The 18,548-nt window shown below is 47.1% G+C and overlaps 2 protein-coding genes and 1 long non-coding RNA gene across 3 annotated transcripts in view; 2 read left to right on the top strand and 1 right to left on the bottom strand.

Moving 5' to 3' along the window:
* Positions 1-8,147, top strand: part of PLOD1 (procollagen-lysine,2-oxoglutarate 5-dioxygenase 1) — a 35,995-nt gene extending 27,848 nt beyond the window's left edge. Inside the window, exons 17-19 of the mRNA XM_053401034.1 lie at positions 2,916-3,062; positions 5,058-5,183; positions 7,535-8,147. Coding sequence (XP_053257009.1) covers positions 2,916-3,062; positions 5,058-5,183; positions 7,535-7,690 — 429 coding nt within the window. The 3' untranslated portion in view covers positions 7,691-8,147. The remainder of the gene's footprint in view (positions 1-2,915; positions 3,063-5,057; positions 5,184-7,534) is intronic.
* On the bottom strand, positions 7,832-9,124 carry LOC128419850 (uncharacterized). The gene is made up of 2 exons (XR_008331933.1): positions 8,508-9,124; positions 7,832-8,147 (listed from the first exon to the last, which is right to left on the bottom strand). It is a non-coding gene; the product is annotated as an uncharacterized LOC128419850 (long non-coding RNA).
* Positions 9,125-11,144: 2,020 nt separating this feature from the next.
* The window catches only part of MFN2 (mitofusin 2), a 39,543-nt gene continuing 32,139 nt past the window's right edge, over positions 11,145-18,548 (top strand). Inside the window, exons 1-2 of the mRNA XM_053401033.1 lie at positions 11,145-11,229; positions 17,401-17,522. The gene's annotated coding sequence lies outside the window, so the exon portion shown is untranslated. The remainder of the gene's footprint in view (positions 11,230-17,400; positions 17,523-18,548) is intronic.

Here is an 18,548-nt window from a genome sequence, read left to right as displayed (position 1 = left end):
ATCCAATAATGTTGGAAGATTCAGGACAGGTCATACAGTACATAGCTCATTTGCTAAGTCCTCTTTCCAAGCCATCTAGACTGCTGGCCGTTCCTGCCTCCTGTGGGAACCAGTTCTATGCAAACTTCTGTGCCATGCAGAACTCTTCATCACTAAGCAAAACGTGGTGTTTTTTTTAAAAAAAGAAGCCTGAAAAGGGACTACCACCTAAAGCAATTAAGAATCTTTGCTTTAAAAAGAAAGCCTATATCTTTCTCACTGTAGAAGCACACAGCTCAGAAATGCCTCTCTTTTGGTTCTGCTTAGATAAAGCATTCTGTGTGAACTGTATTTTTTCCATTTCTGTATCAGTTGGTTGAAGGAAATATATTATTATATATTGAATTTACCATATTTTTCCGTGTATAAGACTAGGTCCCCCCCCCAAAAAATGTCAAAAATCAGTGGGCGTCTTATACATGGATAGTGCCAAGGGTGGGCTGGCACTTGTACAGGGGGCGTCTTATAGACAGAAAAATATGGTATGTACCACCCCATACCTGGAGGTCTCAGGGTGGTTCACAGAATAAGAAGCATTCATATGGGAGGCCCTTTTGATTTTGGTAGTAATTCAGTTTGAAACTCTAGCCTGCATCAGTTGGGTAATGCAAATCAACATTTAAAAGTAACTTGAAATACCAAGTGACAAAAATACTAGGATAAGCAGTATAATAATTTGGCTGAAGCAACAGTTCTGATCAAATGTTGAACTGTGTGGGATCACAAAGGTATGAGCATAAATCATGTAGACAAGGGTGTGGTTCTATTACTATTTTTAAAAACAACCTTTCAAAAGCACTTAATTATACAGGGCAAGTGCAATGCAAGCCACTCCACATTTTTCAGGAGCACAGATGTGAATATTCTGCCATATATTTTAGGGATTAGAGACAATATATATTCCTTCAGCCGTTCTGCAGCTGTACGACGAAGGATCAAATAAGGGTTCTTTAGTCCCCCGAGAAGACAGTATCCTTCGCAGACTTCTCAGGTCTGGCTTTCCTTGTACACACAGAAAGGAATAAGTTTCTAGATGGCATCATTCTGAAGCAAACCCTCAAAACCCGTTGGCTCGCAGTGGGGATGGTGAGCTCCCAGGACCCAAACTGTGGAACTCACTTCCGCAGGTGGAAGCGATGGGTACCAGCTTGGTTGGCTTTCAAAAAAAGGACCAGTTCGTGGAGGAGGTCTACTAGGCAAGATGGCTATGCTCTCATCTCCAGTCAGAGGCAGAAATCCTCTTGAATACCATCAGCTGGAAGCCACAGGAGGGGAGGGTGCTATTGCCTTGAGTCTTGCTTGCAAGCTTCTCACAAGGGACATCTGGTTGGCCACTGTGAGAAGAGGGTGCTGGATTGGACAGGCCACTGGCCTCATCCAGCAGGCTATGCTTACGTTCTTGGTGTATTTTAAGGTTACCAGACGTCCCCATTCCCCGGATTGACAAATCTTTTTTTTTTTAATATATAGTTTTTATTAATTTCAACATACCAATTATACATTCCACAGAACTTCACATCTTATACAATCTTTTTGGACTTCTATCAGCACCTCTGATGATCCACCATTTTTATCATTTCTTCTGCATTTCTTAAATTCCTATTGCCGTTAATTATCTTAACTCACAATCCACTTCTTTAACCATTTTTGCAATAGTTCAAATAATTTACCTCACAAAACTTCTTGCAAACCTACAAACGTAATCTGGTCATCACGATTACTTTTCAAATAGTCCGTAAATTTACACCAGTCTTCTGTGAATCTCTGGTCCCGCAGGTTTCAAATTCTTCCAGTTAGTCTATCCAATTCTGCATAGTCCATAAATTTCATCCTCCGTTCTTCTTTTGTTGGTAATTCTTCTTGCTTCCATTTTTGTGCCAATAATATTCTTGCTGCCGTCATTGCATATAAAAACAGCTTACAGTCCTTTCTGTTTATATCATCCCCTACAATGCCCAGTAAAAATGCTTCTGGTTTCTTAATAAATGTATATTTCAACATTTTTTTCATCTCATTATATTTTATTTCCCAGATGTTTTTCACCTTTTTACATTCCCACCACATATGATAAAATGTTCCCTCTTTTTCTTTGCATTTCCAACCTCAGATTTACAAATCAGTCCCCTGAGAAAATCCTATAATTCCTATTGAAGTTGAAAAGTGTCCCTGGATTCATTGAAAAAAATCTGGTAACCTTAGTGTATTTGGGCCAGTCGCCACCCATTAGCCTCCCACTGTTGCTGAGATCAAATGGGGAGGAGGGGTCTGAAGCCTGTGTGCACCTCTGTTGCTCATCAGAAGGGAAGTGGGATAGAAATGCAATAATAAAACTCAAATGCATCTGGGTATTGGGGGTCTCCCAACGAGCCATCGCTATTTGCACGCTTAACCAGTGTGGTATACAGTGGTACCTCGGGTTACATACGCTTCAGGTTACAGACTCCGCTAACCTAGAAATATTACCTCGGGTTAAGAACTTTGCTTCAGGATGAGAACAGAAATCGTGCTCCGGCTGCGCGGCAGCAGCAGTAGGCCCCATTAGCTAAAGTGGTGCTTCAGGTTAAGAACAGTTTCAGGTTAAGAACGGACCTCTGGAACGAATTAAGTACTTAACCCAAGGTACCACTGTAGTGGTTAAGAGCGATAGATTCGTAATCTGGTGAACCGGGTTCACGTCTCCGCTCCTCCACATGCAGCTGCTGGGTGACCTTGGGCCAGTCACACTTCTCTGAAGTCTCTCAGCCCCACTCACCTCACAGAGTGTTTGTTGTGGGGGAGGAAGGGAAAGGAGATTGTTAGCCGCTTTGAGACTCCTTCGGGTAGTGATAAAGCGGGATATCAAATCCAAACTCCTCTTCTTCTTCTTAACCTGGCAGGACACCCGGATCCTGGGAGGATACGAAAATGTCCCGACGATCGATATCCACATGAACCAGATCAACTTTGAACGGGAGTGGTACAAGTTTCTCCTGGAGTACATCGCCCCTATTACGGAGAAGCTGTACCCTGGGTACTACACCAAGGTAAGGATCGGTTCATCTGTCGTTCTGAGAACGTCCGGAATCTAATCACCAGGAATTGGGTCCTGCAGCAAGATTTGAACTGGCGACCCTAAGTTGGTGAAGGGGGGGGGGATGCCATAGGAAGGAATTGCTGGCCGTGGGAAGTAATTGCAGGGAGAGGAGGTTGGTTGGAATATGCACAAATATGCTGTGGCGATCACACAGGGTCCCCGGACGTTTGACGGTCTATTGATCCCTGTGCCACCACTATATTCGCTTCCCCGTTGCCACCAACCTGTTTCTCTCGGGTACACACGGAGTCTAGACAGTTGTTAACATTAAACCAAATAAACAAGTTTATTTTATAAGCCTTAACAAGTTTATGGTTTCAGATAATTTTTCTTGTCAGTTTCTTAATCTTAGGTTCTTTCCGGCCTATACCTTCCTAATAACTGCTAACCGATTATCCCAACTGTCTATCTGACTCCTCTTAACAGATTCTCTCTCTCTCACGTCAAACTATCCCAACCCACAGACTTATCCTCCCTCTCTCTTCTCTAACACCCGACTGACTCCTTAACAACACTAACTCCTCCCCTTGGGTTCCCACTTGCCAATCACTTCACACTCATTTAACCCTTTCCTTATGATCCAGCATGATGTCACCTAAGAGGGCAAACGCCACATATGCGTTTTTAAAACCCCAGGAGGTATTATGCTGTGGAAGGGCCGTAGAGCAGCTGCTATGCATGCAGAAGGTCTCATCTTCAATCCCCAGGTAAAACGGGAAGATTCCCTCTTGAAACCCCGGAGAGCTGCTGCCAGTCAATGCAGACAATACTCAGCTAGCCCGGTATTCTGACTCAGGATAAGTCGGTTTCCTGTGTCTTAAGAAAAGGGTGGTGGAGCACCTGCTTTGCATGCAGAAGGTCCTAGGTTCAGCCTTCAGCATCTTCAAGCAGAACTGGGAATGTCCCTTTTTCTGAAACCCCAGAGAGCCGCTGCCAGCCAGTGCAGACAGTTCTAGATGGGCCAATTGGTCTAACTCAGTATACTGTGGCACAATGGAGGGCCGTAGTTCAATGCTAGAGTCCCTGCGTGGCATGAAGAAGGTTCCAAGCTCCGGGTAGAGCTGGAAGTCTCCCTTGTCTGAGAGCCACTGCCAGTCTGTGTAGACAATACTGAACTGGATGGACCAAGTAGAAGACAGGTTCCTGTGTTCCTGAGCCACCTTATATGGACTCAGGCTACCCGGCCATCCAGCTGGGCACTGACTGGCAGCACAGTTCACCAGGGTTTCAGGCAAGAGATTTTCCCAGGAAGACTTGGGTCTTTCTCCATGCAAAGCACATCCTCTGCCACTCAGCTTCAGCTTGCTCTCCAACTAGTCAACGTTTGGTGGGCAGGGGAATCAATTCTTCCAGGTTTGCTGCAGAAGCCAGCAGAGCACAGCACTAGCTGGCTGGCGGCTGTGACGTCTCAAACCCTCCCTTCCCTCAAGCTGTTTTGCAACCTGATTGTTGTTGTTTAGTCGTTTAGTTGTGTCCGACTCTTTGTGACCCCATGGACCAGAGCATGCCAGGCACTCCTGTCTTCCACTGCCTCCCGCAGTTTGGTCAAACTCATGCTGGTAGCTTCGAGAACACTATCCAACCATCTCGTCCTCTGTCGTCCCCTTCTCCTTGTGGCCTCCATCTTTCTCAACATCAGGGTCTTTTCCAGGGAGTCTTCTCTTCTCATCAGGTGGCCAAAGTATTGGAGTCTTAGCTTCAGGCAACCTGATTGTCCCCCCCACCAAACAAAAGTGCCAGACAATCTTTATATACTAATGGCTGCACAAAGCTTATGGGGAGAGGCGAGACTGACGACTGAATCAGCAATGCCACTCTTCTGCAATGAAACGTCGTGAAATCTGCTGCCTTGCCATAAACAGATCCGGAACATGACAATGTTCTGTCTTCCTTCCAATTGCCATGGTGGCCCTTTTCATGATGTTCTCTCTGCTCCCCATTACAGACCCAGTTTGAGCTGGCCTTTGTCGTCCGGTACAAACCTGACGAGCAGCCTTCGCTGATGCCGCACCATGACGCCTCCACTTTCACCATCAACATTGCCTTGAACCGCGTCGGAATAGATTACGAAGTAAGTGCCATCGGAGATCATTCTTCTCGCCCAAAAAGCATCTGGAACCTAACAGGCTGGGATTCACAAGAAAATAAGAACAGCCTGCCAGATCAGGCCAACAGCCCACCTAGTCCCATCCAAGTTGGTGGCCGTCACTGCCTCCTGTGGGCGTGAGTTCCACAGGTTAACTATGCTCTGCAAGAAGAAGTCCTTTATTTTATGGATACCTCAGTTGGTTAGAACGTGGTTCTGATAACACCAAGGTTACAGGTTCGATCCCTGTGTGGGACAGCTGCATATTCCTGAATTACAAGGGGTTGGGCTAGATGATGGATAGGCAACCTAAGGTCCGTGGGCCGGATCCTGCCCAATCGCCTTCTAAATCCAGCCTGTGCACGGTCCAAGAATCAGCGTGTTTTTACATGAGTAGAATGTGCCCTTTTATTTCAAATGCATCTCTGGGTTATTTGTGGGGCCTGCCTGGTGTTTTTACAGGACTAGAATGTGTGCTTTTATTTAAAATGCATCTCTGGATTATTTGTGGGGCATAGGAATTTGTTCATTTCCCCCCAAAAAATATAGTCCGGCCCCTACAAGGTCTAAGGGACAGTGGAGCGGCCCCCTGCTGAAAAAGTTTGCTGACCCCTGGGCTTGATGATCCTCAAGGTCTCTCCCAACTCTGCGATTTTATGATCTGTCTTGAATCTTTCAATGCTCAGCTTCATTAGATGCCCACAAGTTTCAGGGTTATGAGAGAGGGAGGGGATAAAATCCCTATTCACTTTCTCTGTGCCATATATGATTTTATAAATCTCTATCATGTTGTCTCTTACTCGCCTTAAAAGTCCCAAATGCTGAAACCTTTCTTCACTAGCTAACCTCAGTTACCGCTCACAGTTAGCCTGGAGAGAGGTAAACCTCCTGCCCGGGTTCAGACAACACACTAAGCCAAACTGTGACTTACAATCATACCTCTTGTTACGTTCGGTTCAGATTTCCTCTGAAAGGTTGAGTCCTGCGACGACCTGGAAGTAACGGAACGGGTTATTTCCAGGTTTTGTCACTCACGCATGCGCAGAGGCTCAGAATGACGGCATGCGCAGAAGCGGTGAATCGCGACCCATGCACACGCGGGTTGCATTCTGCTCATGATTGAACGGGGCTCCGGAATGGATCCCGTTCGCAACCAGAGGTACCACTGTACAGTGGTACCTTGGGTTACAGACGCTTCAGGTTACAGACTCCGCTAACCCAGAAGTAGTACCTCAGGTTAAGAACTTTGCTTCAGGATGAGAACAGAAATCGAGCTCTGGCGGCGTGGCGGCAGCGGGAGGCCCCATTAGCTAAAGTGGTGCTTCAGGTTAAGAACGGACCTCTGGAACGAATTAAGTACTTAACCCGAGGTACCACAGTACAGTGGTACCTCGGGTTAAGAACTTAATTCGTTCCAGAGGTCCGTTCTTAACCTGAAACTGTTCTTAACCTGAAGCACGACTTCCTCATTTAATCTCTACAACAACCTTGTAATGTAGGTTAGATTGAGAGGCGGTGACTGGCCCAAGGTTTCCCCAATCAGAGTGGCATGGCTGAGTGGGATTTGAACCCTGGTCTCTTGGGTCCTAATCCAATACTTATGTAGAGGCACTCCCACACTTTAGCTTTGCACATGCATATAAAATTAAGCCATGTTCTCCCAGGAAAAGCATGCCTGCATTATCAAAGCTGGATGTCTGATATAGCAGGAAGAACTAAGTGTCTCTTCTCTGTCTGGCTAGCTCAAGGCTGACTTTTTCCTGCACAAACATCCTTGACACATTCTCAAGACAGTCTGAGTAAGCAGATTCTCCTAACAAAATCCTTTCGCACACTTTAAAAAACACACCAAAAAACCCTTTTCTTCCCATATAGGCTATCTATCAAGGCATATACAGTAAAGGTAAAGGGACCCCTGACCATTAGGTCCAGTCGTGGCTGACTCTGGGGTTGCGGCACTTATCTCACTTTATTGGCTGAAGAAGCCAGCATACAGCTTCCAGGTCATGTGGCCAGCATTACTAAGCCGCTTGTGGCGAACCAGAGCAGCGCATGGAAACGCCCTTTACCTTCCCGCCGGAGTGGTACCTATTTATCTACTTGCACTTTGATGTGCTTTCGAACTGCTAGGTTGGCAGGAGCAGGGACCGAGCAACGGGAGCTCACCCCGTCGCGGGGATTCGAACCGCCGATCTTCTTATCGGCAAGTACTAGGCTCTGTGGTTTAACCCACAGCGCCACCCGTGTCCCTTCAGCATATACAGTACTGTACTAGAATTCCACTACAAAAGCTTGTTGCTGTTTTTTTTCAAAAAAATGTTATTCCTTCTTTTCAGGGCGGAGGCTGTCGGTTCCTGAGGTACAACTGCTCCATCAGAGCGCCCCGGAAGGGGTGGACGCTCATGCACCCCGGCCGCCTGACCCATTACCACGAGGGCCTCCCCACCACCAAAGGGACCCGCTACATTGCTGTGTCCTTTCTTGACCCTTAGAGCTGCCTCTTCCAGAAGGACAGAGACCGGGGAGGGGGAACCCTTTCCTCCCATTTTTATGCCTCTGCAGGAAAAGCTCCACCAGGAATGAGGAATCCCTTGAATTTACAGAAAGGATTGGAGACAGATCCGTCATGGCTGCGCCCCACCTCTTGAGGAGGGCATCCAGTTCCAAAGTCAGGGTGTTCCAGGCAGAATATTTCCTCCTCCTAATTAGCATCCTTCCTCCTAATTAACCTTTAACATGCGGCAGGATCCTTTGGAAATTTATCCTGTTCCAGCCTTGCTGAAACCCCCCATTTTGTTCCATGAGGAGAGCTGCCTCAACAGATCCTGCCCATCATCCCTGGTGCTCAAAATTCCCCAGTCAGGGAAGCTGCCTCAATTTTTAGCCTCCAGCGAAGGATTTATCTGATTCTGCTTTTGTAGCATCTATTTAGAGACAGCCCAAGTGTTTCTCTATACAGTGGTACCCCGCTAGACGAATGCCCTGCTAAACGAAAAATGCACAAGACAAAAGGGCTTTCCGATATTTTTTCCGCTTCGCAAGACGAATTTTTCTATGGGGCTGTCTCGCAAAACGATTTTTTTTCTGTGGTCTCCCTTTTTTTTTTCCTTTTCTGAAAGGCGCTAAGCTGCTTATCTGTAAATTGCCGCTTATCCGCTAAGCCGCTAAAAGCCACTAAAAGCTGCTAAGCCGCTTATCTGTCAAATACCGCTGATCAGCTGATCAGCTAATAAGCGGTACTCCGCAAGACAAAAATCCCTGCAAGACGAAGGCACCCGCAGAACGGATTATTTTCGTCTTGCGGGGCACCACTGTACCTCTAAAGCACATGGTTCCCTTGACCCCAAGAATCCTGGGAAGTGTAGTTTGTTAAAGAGTGCTACAAATCCCAGCACCCTTAAGTGTAAACTGCACTTCTCATTATTATTATTTTTTGGGGGGGGGAGCCATGTGCTTTCAATGTGCCACTATGTACGCAGCCCTAGACTTCTAGGCAGAACATCCAAATGGTGCCTCTGAGTTACTGGTAAATATCTAATAATAAACTGAATAATTTTGCGATTTGGTCCCCTTTCTCGGCATCCCAGTGGCAGCCACAGCTCCCCCTCCTCCCCCCGCCCTGACCTACACTGAAGTGGGAAGGTGATGGCAGAATGAAAACATTAGCTGACTTCACTTCCGCCTGTTCTGCAAAGTGGGCAAGAGAAAGTCAAGTCAGGCTTGACTTCACATTGGGTCAGCGGAGGCACCAATTTGCTAGCCAAATTCCTAGCATTCTAGGAATTTCTCCCCTTGGTCTGACGTCACACCGGACACAGATCGAAGGCAGGCCCCAGAGAGGCACTTTCCAAAGAGCTGTACGTATTTATTTGGGAAAGTTGGCCCTTTCCTTAGTAGGATGCCTAGTTTTCCTGCACAAAAAGTTGTACAGAGATTTTTACAGTAAAAAGTTTACAAAAACATCGCAACGACTATTGGTTTTCTTTACCGGTGGAGGCGCTCATGGAGGGAGGTGTCCCATTTCGCAGACACTGCACTGTGCGGGGAGGAAAGTCAGTGGGTCCTGCTCCTCTTAACTCTTCACAGAAATAGATTCATCAGTAATGTCATGCATTTAAGCGCTGCGTAGCAAAGCACAGACAGATTTGCAAATTCGTACGTGTGTGTGTGTGTGTATGAGAAAGAGATAAATTCCAGAGAGGCCATCCTGTTAGGCTGCAACGGATTGGATTGGATTGCATTGCAGTCACTTCAGCACCAGATAAATACCGTATTTTTTGCTCTATAAGACTCACCCCCCCCTAAAAAGTAAGGGGAAATGTGTGTGCGTCTTATGGAGCGAATGCAGGCTGCACAGCTATCCCAGAAGCCAGAACAGCAAGAGGGATTGCTGCTTTCACTGCGCAGCGATCCCTCTTGCTGTTCTGGCTTCTGAGATTCAGAATATTTTTTTTTCTTGGTTTCCTCCTCCAAAAACTAGGTGCATCTTGTGGTCTGGTGTGTTTTATAGAGCGAAAAATCACCCCTTTGGCCCTTGCTTGCAGAGCACAGTGACCCATTGGCGTATACAGGATCTTTCAGGGATCCTAGTCCCAGGCTGTGTAGGGCTTTTGACACCCAACCCGCCACCTTGAACTTGACCTGGCAGCTAATTATCTGTGCTCAAAGTCGTTGGCATCCATTTGTCCCAGAAGACGGTGGAGGAGAGCATCTTTGGGAGTGAAGTCACAGCATTGGAGAGTTTCAGCGCCTGCTGTGGCTTTCAAGACAGATATGGGAGAGACATGTTTTGTTGCAGCTGGGGCAGGTGAGGAGTCTGGTTGTACAGCTGCGAGTGCACTATGGAATTTTTCTCTGCGCAAAGTTGTTCTTCTTCTTCTTCTTCTTCTTCTTCTTCTTCTTCTTCTTCTTCTTCTTCTTCTATTTATATTTATACCCCGCCCATCTGGCTGGGTTTCCCCAGCTACTCTGGGTGGCTTACAGCACATAAAAAATGGTAAAACATTAGATATTAAAAATTTGCCGATACAGGGTGGCCTAGTCTACATACAACAGTACAATAGCTATATGATTCAAAAAGTAATTGCAATTTAACATAACGTTAAAATTAAAAATTAAAAGTGTATCCTTCGTGGGCGTAGCCAGGATTTATGTTACATGGGCTGGACACCCACCTGTCTTCATCGTCTGTCTGGTTCTGTCTAGCAGATTTGGAATGAAATGTCTCAACAGCCGCTGTTTTCAATTACTTTCCTTAGACCCCAAGTGTTCAGAGAAATCTGTCGGAATCTTCAGTCATTTGAAAACTAGGAAGTTAAAAAATTAAGACCAGGGAGTACCTTTCATGTGGTTAATGAGTACATTTTGCAAAATTACAAAGAACACACTTTTTTTTCATCTTACTTTAAAAAAATCTAAACTAAAACAAGTTTTCCTGGATTGCTGAAAACCATTTCAGTATTCCCTTCTCAAATTCCTCCTTTTTTCCCAAAGCAGTTTTTCTGTGCACACTCAGTTAGCAGACTCCACTGTCTTTACTCCCCATAAGATACTGAATGAGCTCTGTAGGGTACATATGGCGCACAGCTGAGCATGAGAGAGATTTCCATTTCAAATATTCTGATTATTTCAATTTTTAGTTAAGTATTTTTATTTATTTACTGCCCCCCTGCCCATGATATCACTACAACATCACTTAAACACATTTAACAATAATACTATATACAAATTATTATATTACGATTACGATTATTTATTATTTTAACAACAACAACAACAACAATAATAATAATAATTACAGCCCACATATATCCCGTTGCAGCTTCCAGCCCCGGGACTTGCCGTACCTTTCCCTGCAACCTTGCAGCTGGAAGGACGCAAGGGAAGGCCTAACAGGAAACTACATCTCCCATGAAGCAGTGCGGGTGGCCGTCGCGGTTGTCGTGACGTCACCTCCCGACGCTCCCCTCTGACGATGACCGGGGCTTGGTTCCTTCTCGCAGCATCGCAGTCGGGGGAGAAGAAGGTGAAGGTGAGAGGGCAGCGGTTCCCGGGGAGCGGGCGAGGCGCGTGGACGCGTGTCAGCGGGTTCAGACGTGGCAGCCCTCGAACCAAGTGCCGCTTCGCTAAAACCCCACTTGCTTGGGGTTTGGAGGAGGAGGGTGAGGGTGGCGGCGTTCCCTCGCGTGCGCGACACGTGTCGGCTCGGGTCACGCGTGCAAGGTGAGGCTCGGCGCACGTGGGTCGGGCATGTGCCAGGTGGGCGGGCGCTCGCTGGCTGCAGCCCAGTCTGAAGGGCGTGGCTGGCATGGGTGGCCTTGGGGCGGACTGGCAGGTGCGAGAGGTCGAGGTGAGGGTAGGATGCAGGTGCGGGAACCCCCTGCAAAACGAAAGACTGCTCCTTCTGCAAGGTGTGAGCGTGCAGGTAAGCAGGTAGTGGGGTGGCTGGATACGGGGTGGGTTTGGGGGGCAGGGAGGGGCAGCTGCCCCCCCAAATCAATAAAAATGCATAGCAAACTGAGGTTCTGCGCCCCCTAAGAAAAGGCCTGCCCCCCTAAATCCTGGCTACGTCCATGGGCAGCGGTGACCTGGCCTGCAGTTCAGGGGCGGGGCACCTGCTTTGCATGCAGAAGGTTTCTGCAGGTAGGATTGGGGCCAGTGCCGGATTTAGGTTTGATGAGGCCCTAAGTAACTGAAGGTAATGGGGCCCTTTATATGCCCAGCTGTCCTTTGTCAACAACAAATTGTCGCTGTTTTTTTGTGTTGAATATATGCTATATGGGGACTCGGGTGGTGCCGTGGGTTAAACCACAGAGCCTAGGACTTGCCGATCAGAAGGTCGGCAGTTCAAATCCCCGCAACGGGGTGAGCTCCCGTTGCTCGGCCCCTGCTCCTACCAACCTAGCAGTTCGAAAGCACATCAATGTGCAAGTAGATAAATAGGTACTTCCAGCGGGAAGGTAAACGGCATTTCCATGCGCTGCTCTGGTTCGCCAGAAGTGGCTTAGTCATGCTGGCCACATGACCCGGAAGCTGTACGCCGGCTCCCTCGGCCAGTAAAGCGAGATGAGCGCCGCAACCCCAGAGTCGGTCACAACTGGACCTAATGGACAGGGGTCCTTTACCTATATGCTTTATAGTCCTTTACTTACATCACAGGAGCCTACACAACACAAAACACTGTTGCTGTATGTAGGTTTTATTTTATTTCTTTTTTATCTTATATTTGGAAATGTATATCCAGTTGGTTTTTTTGCTTTAAGTTTTTGGGGGGCCCCAAGAGAGTGGGGCCCTAAGCTATAGCTTATACGTAATCCGGCACTGACTGGGGCAAAGGCCCTTGCCTGAAACACTGTGCAGGATCTGATCCTGGATATGGCACCTTCCTATTTAAACCAGCCTTTAATTTGAAGCCAGGAAAGCGATGGTCTTCCTTTATTTTGGGTGGGAAAGGACCATCTCTGAAATAATAATAATAATAATAATAATAATAATAATAATAATAATAATACTTTATTATTTGTACCCCGCCCTTTGGCTGGGCCTCCCCAGCCACTCTGGGCGTCTTCCAACAAAGATTAAAAATATATTTAAATGCATTTAAAAGGTCCTGGGATCAACCCTCAGCTTTTCCAGGGAGAGGGGCCTGGCCTCCCGAAACCCTGGGCAGCCGCTGACAGTTCTGAGCCCCATGTCTGACTCTGTATAAGACAGCTTCCTGTGTAAATAAGCCATGAGGACTTGAATTCTACTTCATTTGGGGGCAGGGGGAAGATAATAATAATATAATAATTTATTATTTATACCCCGCCCATCTGGCTGGGCTTCCCCAGCCACTCTTGGCAGCTTCCAAAAAAATATTAAAATGCAGTAATACATCAAACATTAAAAGCTTCCCTAAACAGGGCTGCCTTCAGATGTCTTCTAAAAGTCTGGTAGTTGTTGTTCTCTTTGACATCTGGTGGGAGGGCGTTCCACAGGGCGGGTGCCACTACCAAGAAGGCCCTCTGCCTGGTTCCCTGTATCTTGGCTTCTCGCAGTGAGGGAATCGCCAGAAGGCCCTCGGCGCTGGACCTCAGCGTCCGGGCAGAAAGATGGGGGTGGAGACGCTCCTTCAGGTATACTGGACCGAGGCCGTTTAGGGCTTTAAAGGTCAGCACCAACACTTTGAATTGTGCTCGGAAACGTACCATATAGCTTAGGGATAGAACACTTGATTTGCAGGGGAAAGGTCCTAGGGAGAGATTGCCTGTATGAACCCTTCTAGCCAATATACCAAATGGCGCCAGAATCCGTATAAAGCACTTTTACATGTGTTTGGGTGATAGTATGGTGGGTCCTTATGTGTGTGGGGAGGAGGGAAGCAGCTCAAGTTACTCAGCTGCCACATGCGGTTAATGGGGGATTTTTGAACAGAGCACTCCTCAGCCGCGTCTACTCAGAAGTAAGTCCTACCTAAGTTAATGCGACTTACTCCCAGGTCGGGTAGGGCTAGGACTGCTGCCTCAGGCTCTCTTTAAGTTTATATTTATTTATATCGGGTCTTCCCCCCAGAACTGGGACTCAACACAGTTCGCAAAATTTAAAAACTGTTGGAAACATTGCAAAGCTAAAAACAGATATTAGCTCAGAAGTAGCTAAACTGTGCTAGAATTGAAACGATGGAAAGACAAATCTGTTAAAATGCAAGTGGTGAAAACTGCAAAAGCCCTTTCTTTAAAAAAAACCCCAACCAATTAGTCCCCAAAAGAATGGCGTTGACCTGCCTGAGAAGGACAGCAAGGCGGGAGCCCGTCTGACTTCTCCAGGGGGGGTGGGGTCCAAAGTCTGGGAGCAGCCACCGAGAAGGCCCTGTTATGCAGCCCCATCCAGCTTGCTTGTGGGAGTGGCAGGATCGAGAGAAGGGCCTTCCCGAAGATCTCAAAACCTGGGCAGGTTCACGTGAGGACATTGGATCTTTCACATAGCTTGGACCTCAGCCCTATAGGTGAGAATATTCTTGAGAATGAGAATAATGATATTTTTTGATCCGGTTATATTACAGGGCATTGTGCCATTTACCATTGGCAGTTCTGAAATGTGAGCTGCAAAAAACTTTTTTTTAGTTTTAAAAATGCTATTTATTTAATTTTATGAATTTTGAATTCGTTTGTATTTCAACTACATGTAATAGCCTTTTTTTCTATTTTGGTGTGACCTTATTCTTAGCAATTCTATACCCTTGGCCATACAGTGTGATTTTGTGATTTTTTTTTTTACAGAAAGTAGCTTTATACACTTAAAGTACCTAGGCCTATACAATTATGTGTAACAGCATGTGAGGTGGCCGTGATTTAAACAGTTGATGTTCGCCCATGAATAAACATGTATATTAACTAATTATATCATTTTCAATGCATTAAAATTATATCATTTTCCGTGCATTAAAATGAATATTCTCAGAGTCGGTGGAAGAGGATTGGAAGAAATTTAAAGTTTATCTACAGAAACATAGCAAAATTGAGGAAGTTTAGAAGGAGGCTGGAATGAAGTTATGTGACTTTTGCATAAATATCATAAAGGACTTAAGTCAAATAGATTGTTGAAGGGAATGAGGAAAGGTAAAATTATATTATGTTAAGATAAATTAATGGATAAAAATTGGGGAAAGATGGAAAGGATCTGCTGAAATAGCTAATTGAAGCAGAATACAAAAAAGGGAGGTGTGAGGAGGTCAAAGAACCAAGCAAATGAAGTTAAGTCATGGAAGGTTTATTGTATTTTTGTGTATTTTTTTAATGTATTTTTTCTTTTTTCGTTGTTTGAATATTCTTAATTTTTTGCGATGTTTTTGTTGCTGATTTTTCTCTTCTGTTGTATTCTTAAAACGTCAATAAATATCATTATAAAAATAAATAAATAAAATGAATATTCTCCTATTTTAAATGAAGATTCTCTAATATTCTCATTAATCGGGAATATTCTTGTGAATATTCTCCAAAAGATTATTCTCGAGAATTTAACCTCACTATTTATAGGTCATAACCAGTCCTATGAGTTGTGCTTGGAAGCAGACCAGTAGCTAGTTGGGGTTTCTGTAGCAAGGGAGCCTTCTGTTCCCCATGGCCAAACCTGGCCAAGAATATGATTGCATCTCTTTGGGCAGGTTGGATTTTCCTAGCGCTTTGCAAAGGCATGTTTGCTCCCTGGTCTGTGGGTTGCTCAGACGCGGGTGGCGCTGTGGGTTAAACCACAGAACCTAGGACTTGCCGATCAGAAGGGCGGCGGTTCGAATCCCGCGACGGGGTGAGCTCCCGTTGCTCGGTCCCTGCTCCTGCCAACCTAGCAGTTCGAAAGCACCTCAATGTGCAAGTAGATACCGCTCCGGCGGGAAGGTAAACAGCATTTCCATGCGCTGCTCTGGTTCGCCAGAAGCGGCTTAGTCATGCTGGCCACATGACCCAGAAGCTGTACGCCGGCTCCCTCGACCTATAGAGCGAGATGATGGTCAGGGGTCCCTTTACCTTTACTGTGGGTTGCTGGCGCCACTGAAGTCTCCCTGGCGTCTTTGCTGATATCTTTTTGGTGCCTTAAGCCTTAACTTTCCCCTCCACGCTTGAGATGGACTGAGTTGATTTTGCTCTGCTGTGCTGCCAAACCTTCCTGTAGCTGTTAATGGGTTGTTTTACATGTCTGTATAAATTGGAGGTGTTCATATGACAACGTTTCATATGAATGTTTGCTGGCGTCGTGGTAAAGTTTTTAAATGTAAGTCTCCTGGAGATCTGAGTGCCTAAACAATCTAATAGGGATTTATCTGCATGCATTTTTCTCTTTTTGCTTTAAGGAAAGTTGTTGTTTCTGAATAGCATTGAGATATTCCGTGTTGTCGCCATCGTTTCTGAATGCATTAGAAAATACTTAATAAAATACGGTGTCGGGGAGAAAAATGGTGGAAAGGATGGTGTGTTTATTGGTTGGATTCAGGCAACACCTACACTATTTACAGCACCTTAAACAGTTATGGCTTCCCCACCAAAAAAACCCCCAATACTGGGAACTGTTGCTAAGGGTGCGGAGAATAGTGTTCTCCTTTGTTGTTGTTGTTATTGTTGTTTAGTCGTTTAGTCGTGTCCGACTCTTCGTGACGCCATGGACCAGAGCACGCCAGGCACTCCTGTCTTCCACTGCCTCCCGCACTTTGGTCAAACTCATGCTGGTAGCTTCGAGAACACTGTCCAACCATCTCGTCCTCTGTCGTCCCCTTCTCCTTGTGCCCTCCATCTTTCCCAGCATCAGGGTCTTTTCCAGGGAGTCTTCTCATGAGGTGGCCAAAGTATTGGAGCCTCAGCTTCAGGATCTGTCCTTCCAGTGAGCACTCAGGGCTGATTTCCTTAAGAATGGATAGCTTTGATCTTCTTGCAGTGACTCTCAAGAGTCTCCTCCAGCACCATAATTCAAAAGCATCAATTCTTCGGCGATCAGCCTTCTTTATGGTACAGCTCTCACTTCCATACATCACTACGGGGAAAACCATAGCTTTAACTATACGGACCTTTGTTGGCAAGGTGATATCTCTGCTTTTTAAGATGCTATCTAGGTTTGTCATTGCTTTTCTCCCAAGAAGCAGGCGTCTTTTAATTTCGTGGCTGCTGCCACCATCTGCAGTGATCATGGAGCCCAAGAAAGTAAAATCTCTCACTGCCTCCATTTCTTCCCCTTCTGTTTGCCAGGTGATGGGACCAGTGGATCTTCGTTTTTTTGATGTTGACCTTCGACCCATATTTTGCACTCTCCTCTTTCACCCTCATTAAAAGGTTCTATAATTCCTCCTCACTTTCTGCCATCAATGTTTTGTCATCTGCATATCTGAGCTTGTTGATATTTCTTCTGGCAATCTTAATTCCGCTCCTTACAGAGCTTCAATTTCCAGAATTCCTTGGTAAGGGACACTGATTGTTAAGCCACTCTGTGCGGGAAACTGGAGTCTCCTGACACCCCTTAGCACCCCTTAAAAAACTACAGTTCCCAGAATGCTTTGGGGTAAGCCAGGGCTCTTTAAAATGATCTGGTGCTGCCTTAAATGTATGGTGCAGATGGAATCCCAGGGATACACAGCTGGGGCTTGGGGACATTTGCACCATTGGCAGGAAAAATGCAAACAGCAGCCGTGCGTCTGGGCCACGCGCATTCTCTAATCCCGTCCAACTTTCTCTCTTTGCAGTGACGGGGGAGCAAATTGGATTTGGAGCAAGGGAGACAGCTTCTTCACCTTTTCTCTGAACCGCTTAGGAAACAAGACGCAGGACATGCTCGCCCTTTGAGAACCCAGCCTGTGCCTTAGAAGTAAGTTGGGCAGCGATTTGGGGTGGGGCGGGAGATATTCCTCAAACATACATGCATCCATAATTTTATTTGTATGCCATAATAATAACAATAATTTATTATTTGTACCCCAGCCACTCTGGCCAGCTTCCAACAAAGATTAAAAATACATTAAACCTTTCCAGTGGCGTAGCGTGGGGGGTGCAGGGGGTGCTGGCCGCACCGGGCGCAACATCTGGGGGGGCGCGCTCGCCGCCTCCGGAGTCGCCGAAGAGCCTCGGGCGCAGGCTATAGCAGAGCCCCATGTCTCGGGAAGGAGGAAGCCCCGGCCATGGGCGCTGCCCCCAGGTGGTGCAGCAGGAGCCAGGCGGCGAAGGGGAGCCCGGGGAGCGGAGGCGTCGCGGGGACGCGGCTCGGGAGCTGCCGCTGAGGAGCCAGAGCATCGTCCCCGGGAGGAGAGGAGGAGCGGTGGTGGCGGCGGCGGCTGCTACTGCAAAGCAGGGAGAGAAGGAGGCGGCGGCGGGGAGCCGGGCAGGGAAGTTGCTGCTGGGGATGAAGAGGCGGCGGTGGCGGGAGGCGGACTTCTTTCCCTCTCTGGTGCTGCTGCTGTGAGGCACTTGCCAGCCCACCGGCCCCTCCTGAGCAGGATATGGGTGGGCGGACGGGGTGGGTGGGGGAGAGGCGCCGGGCCCGCCTCGTGCCCTGACAGGAGCTGCCACTGCGCCCGCGGGCGCCCTTGACGCGGCGCCCCTCATGCCGCCTCGAGAGGCGTTGGGGGGGCAGCTGGACTCCGCCGGGCCCCGCCCCTCACTCCGCGCTCGGCTTCAGGGCTGTCTTGCGAGGGGGCAGCGGGAAAAGGCTCTGAGGGGAACGTCACTCGCTGTCCCACGTCGCTTTTCCTCACGTTGTTTTCCCTTTCCCTTGAGGGGACGGGGAGGTGAAGGGAGCCCGCCTTCCTCCTCGCACGTGGCGAGTCGTCGGTGGAGGTAGAGAAACCACGCACATTAGATATTCATAATAATAATAATAATAGTTTGAAATTTAAGA

The sequence above is a fragment of the Podarcis raffonei genome, chromosome 8, assembly GCF_027172205.1.
Source record: "Podarcis raffonei isolate rPodRaf1 chromosome 8, rPodRaf1.pri, whole genome shotgun sequence".
NCBI classification, from domain to species: domain Eukaryota; kingdom Metazoa; phylum Chordata; class Lepidosauria; order Squamata; family Lacertidae; genus Podarcis; species Podarcis raffonei.
This window is presented reverse-complemented; position numbering and strand designations above follow the sequence as displayed.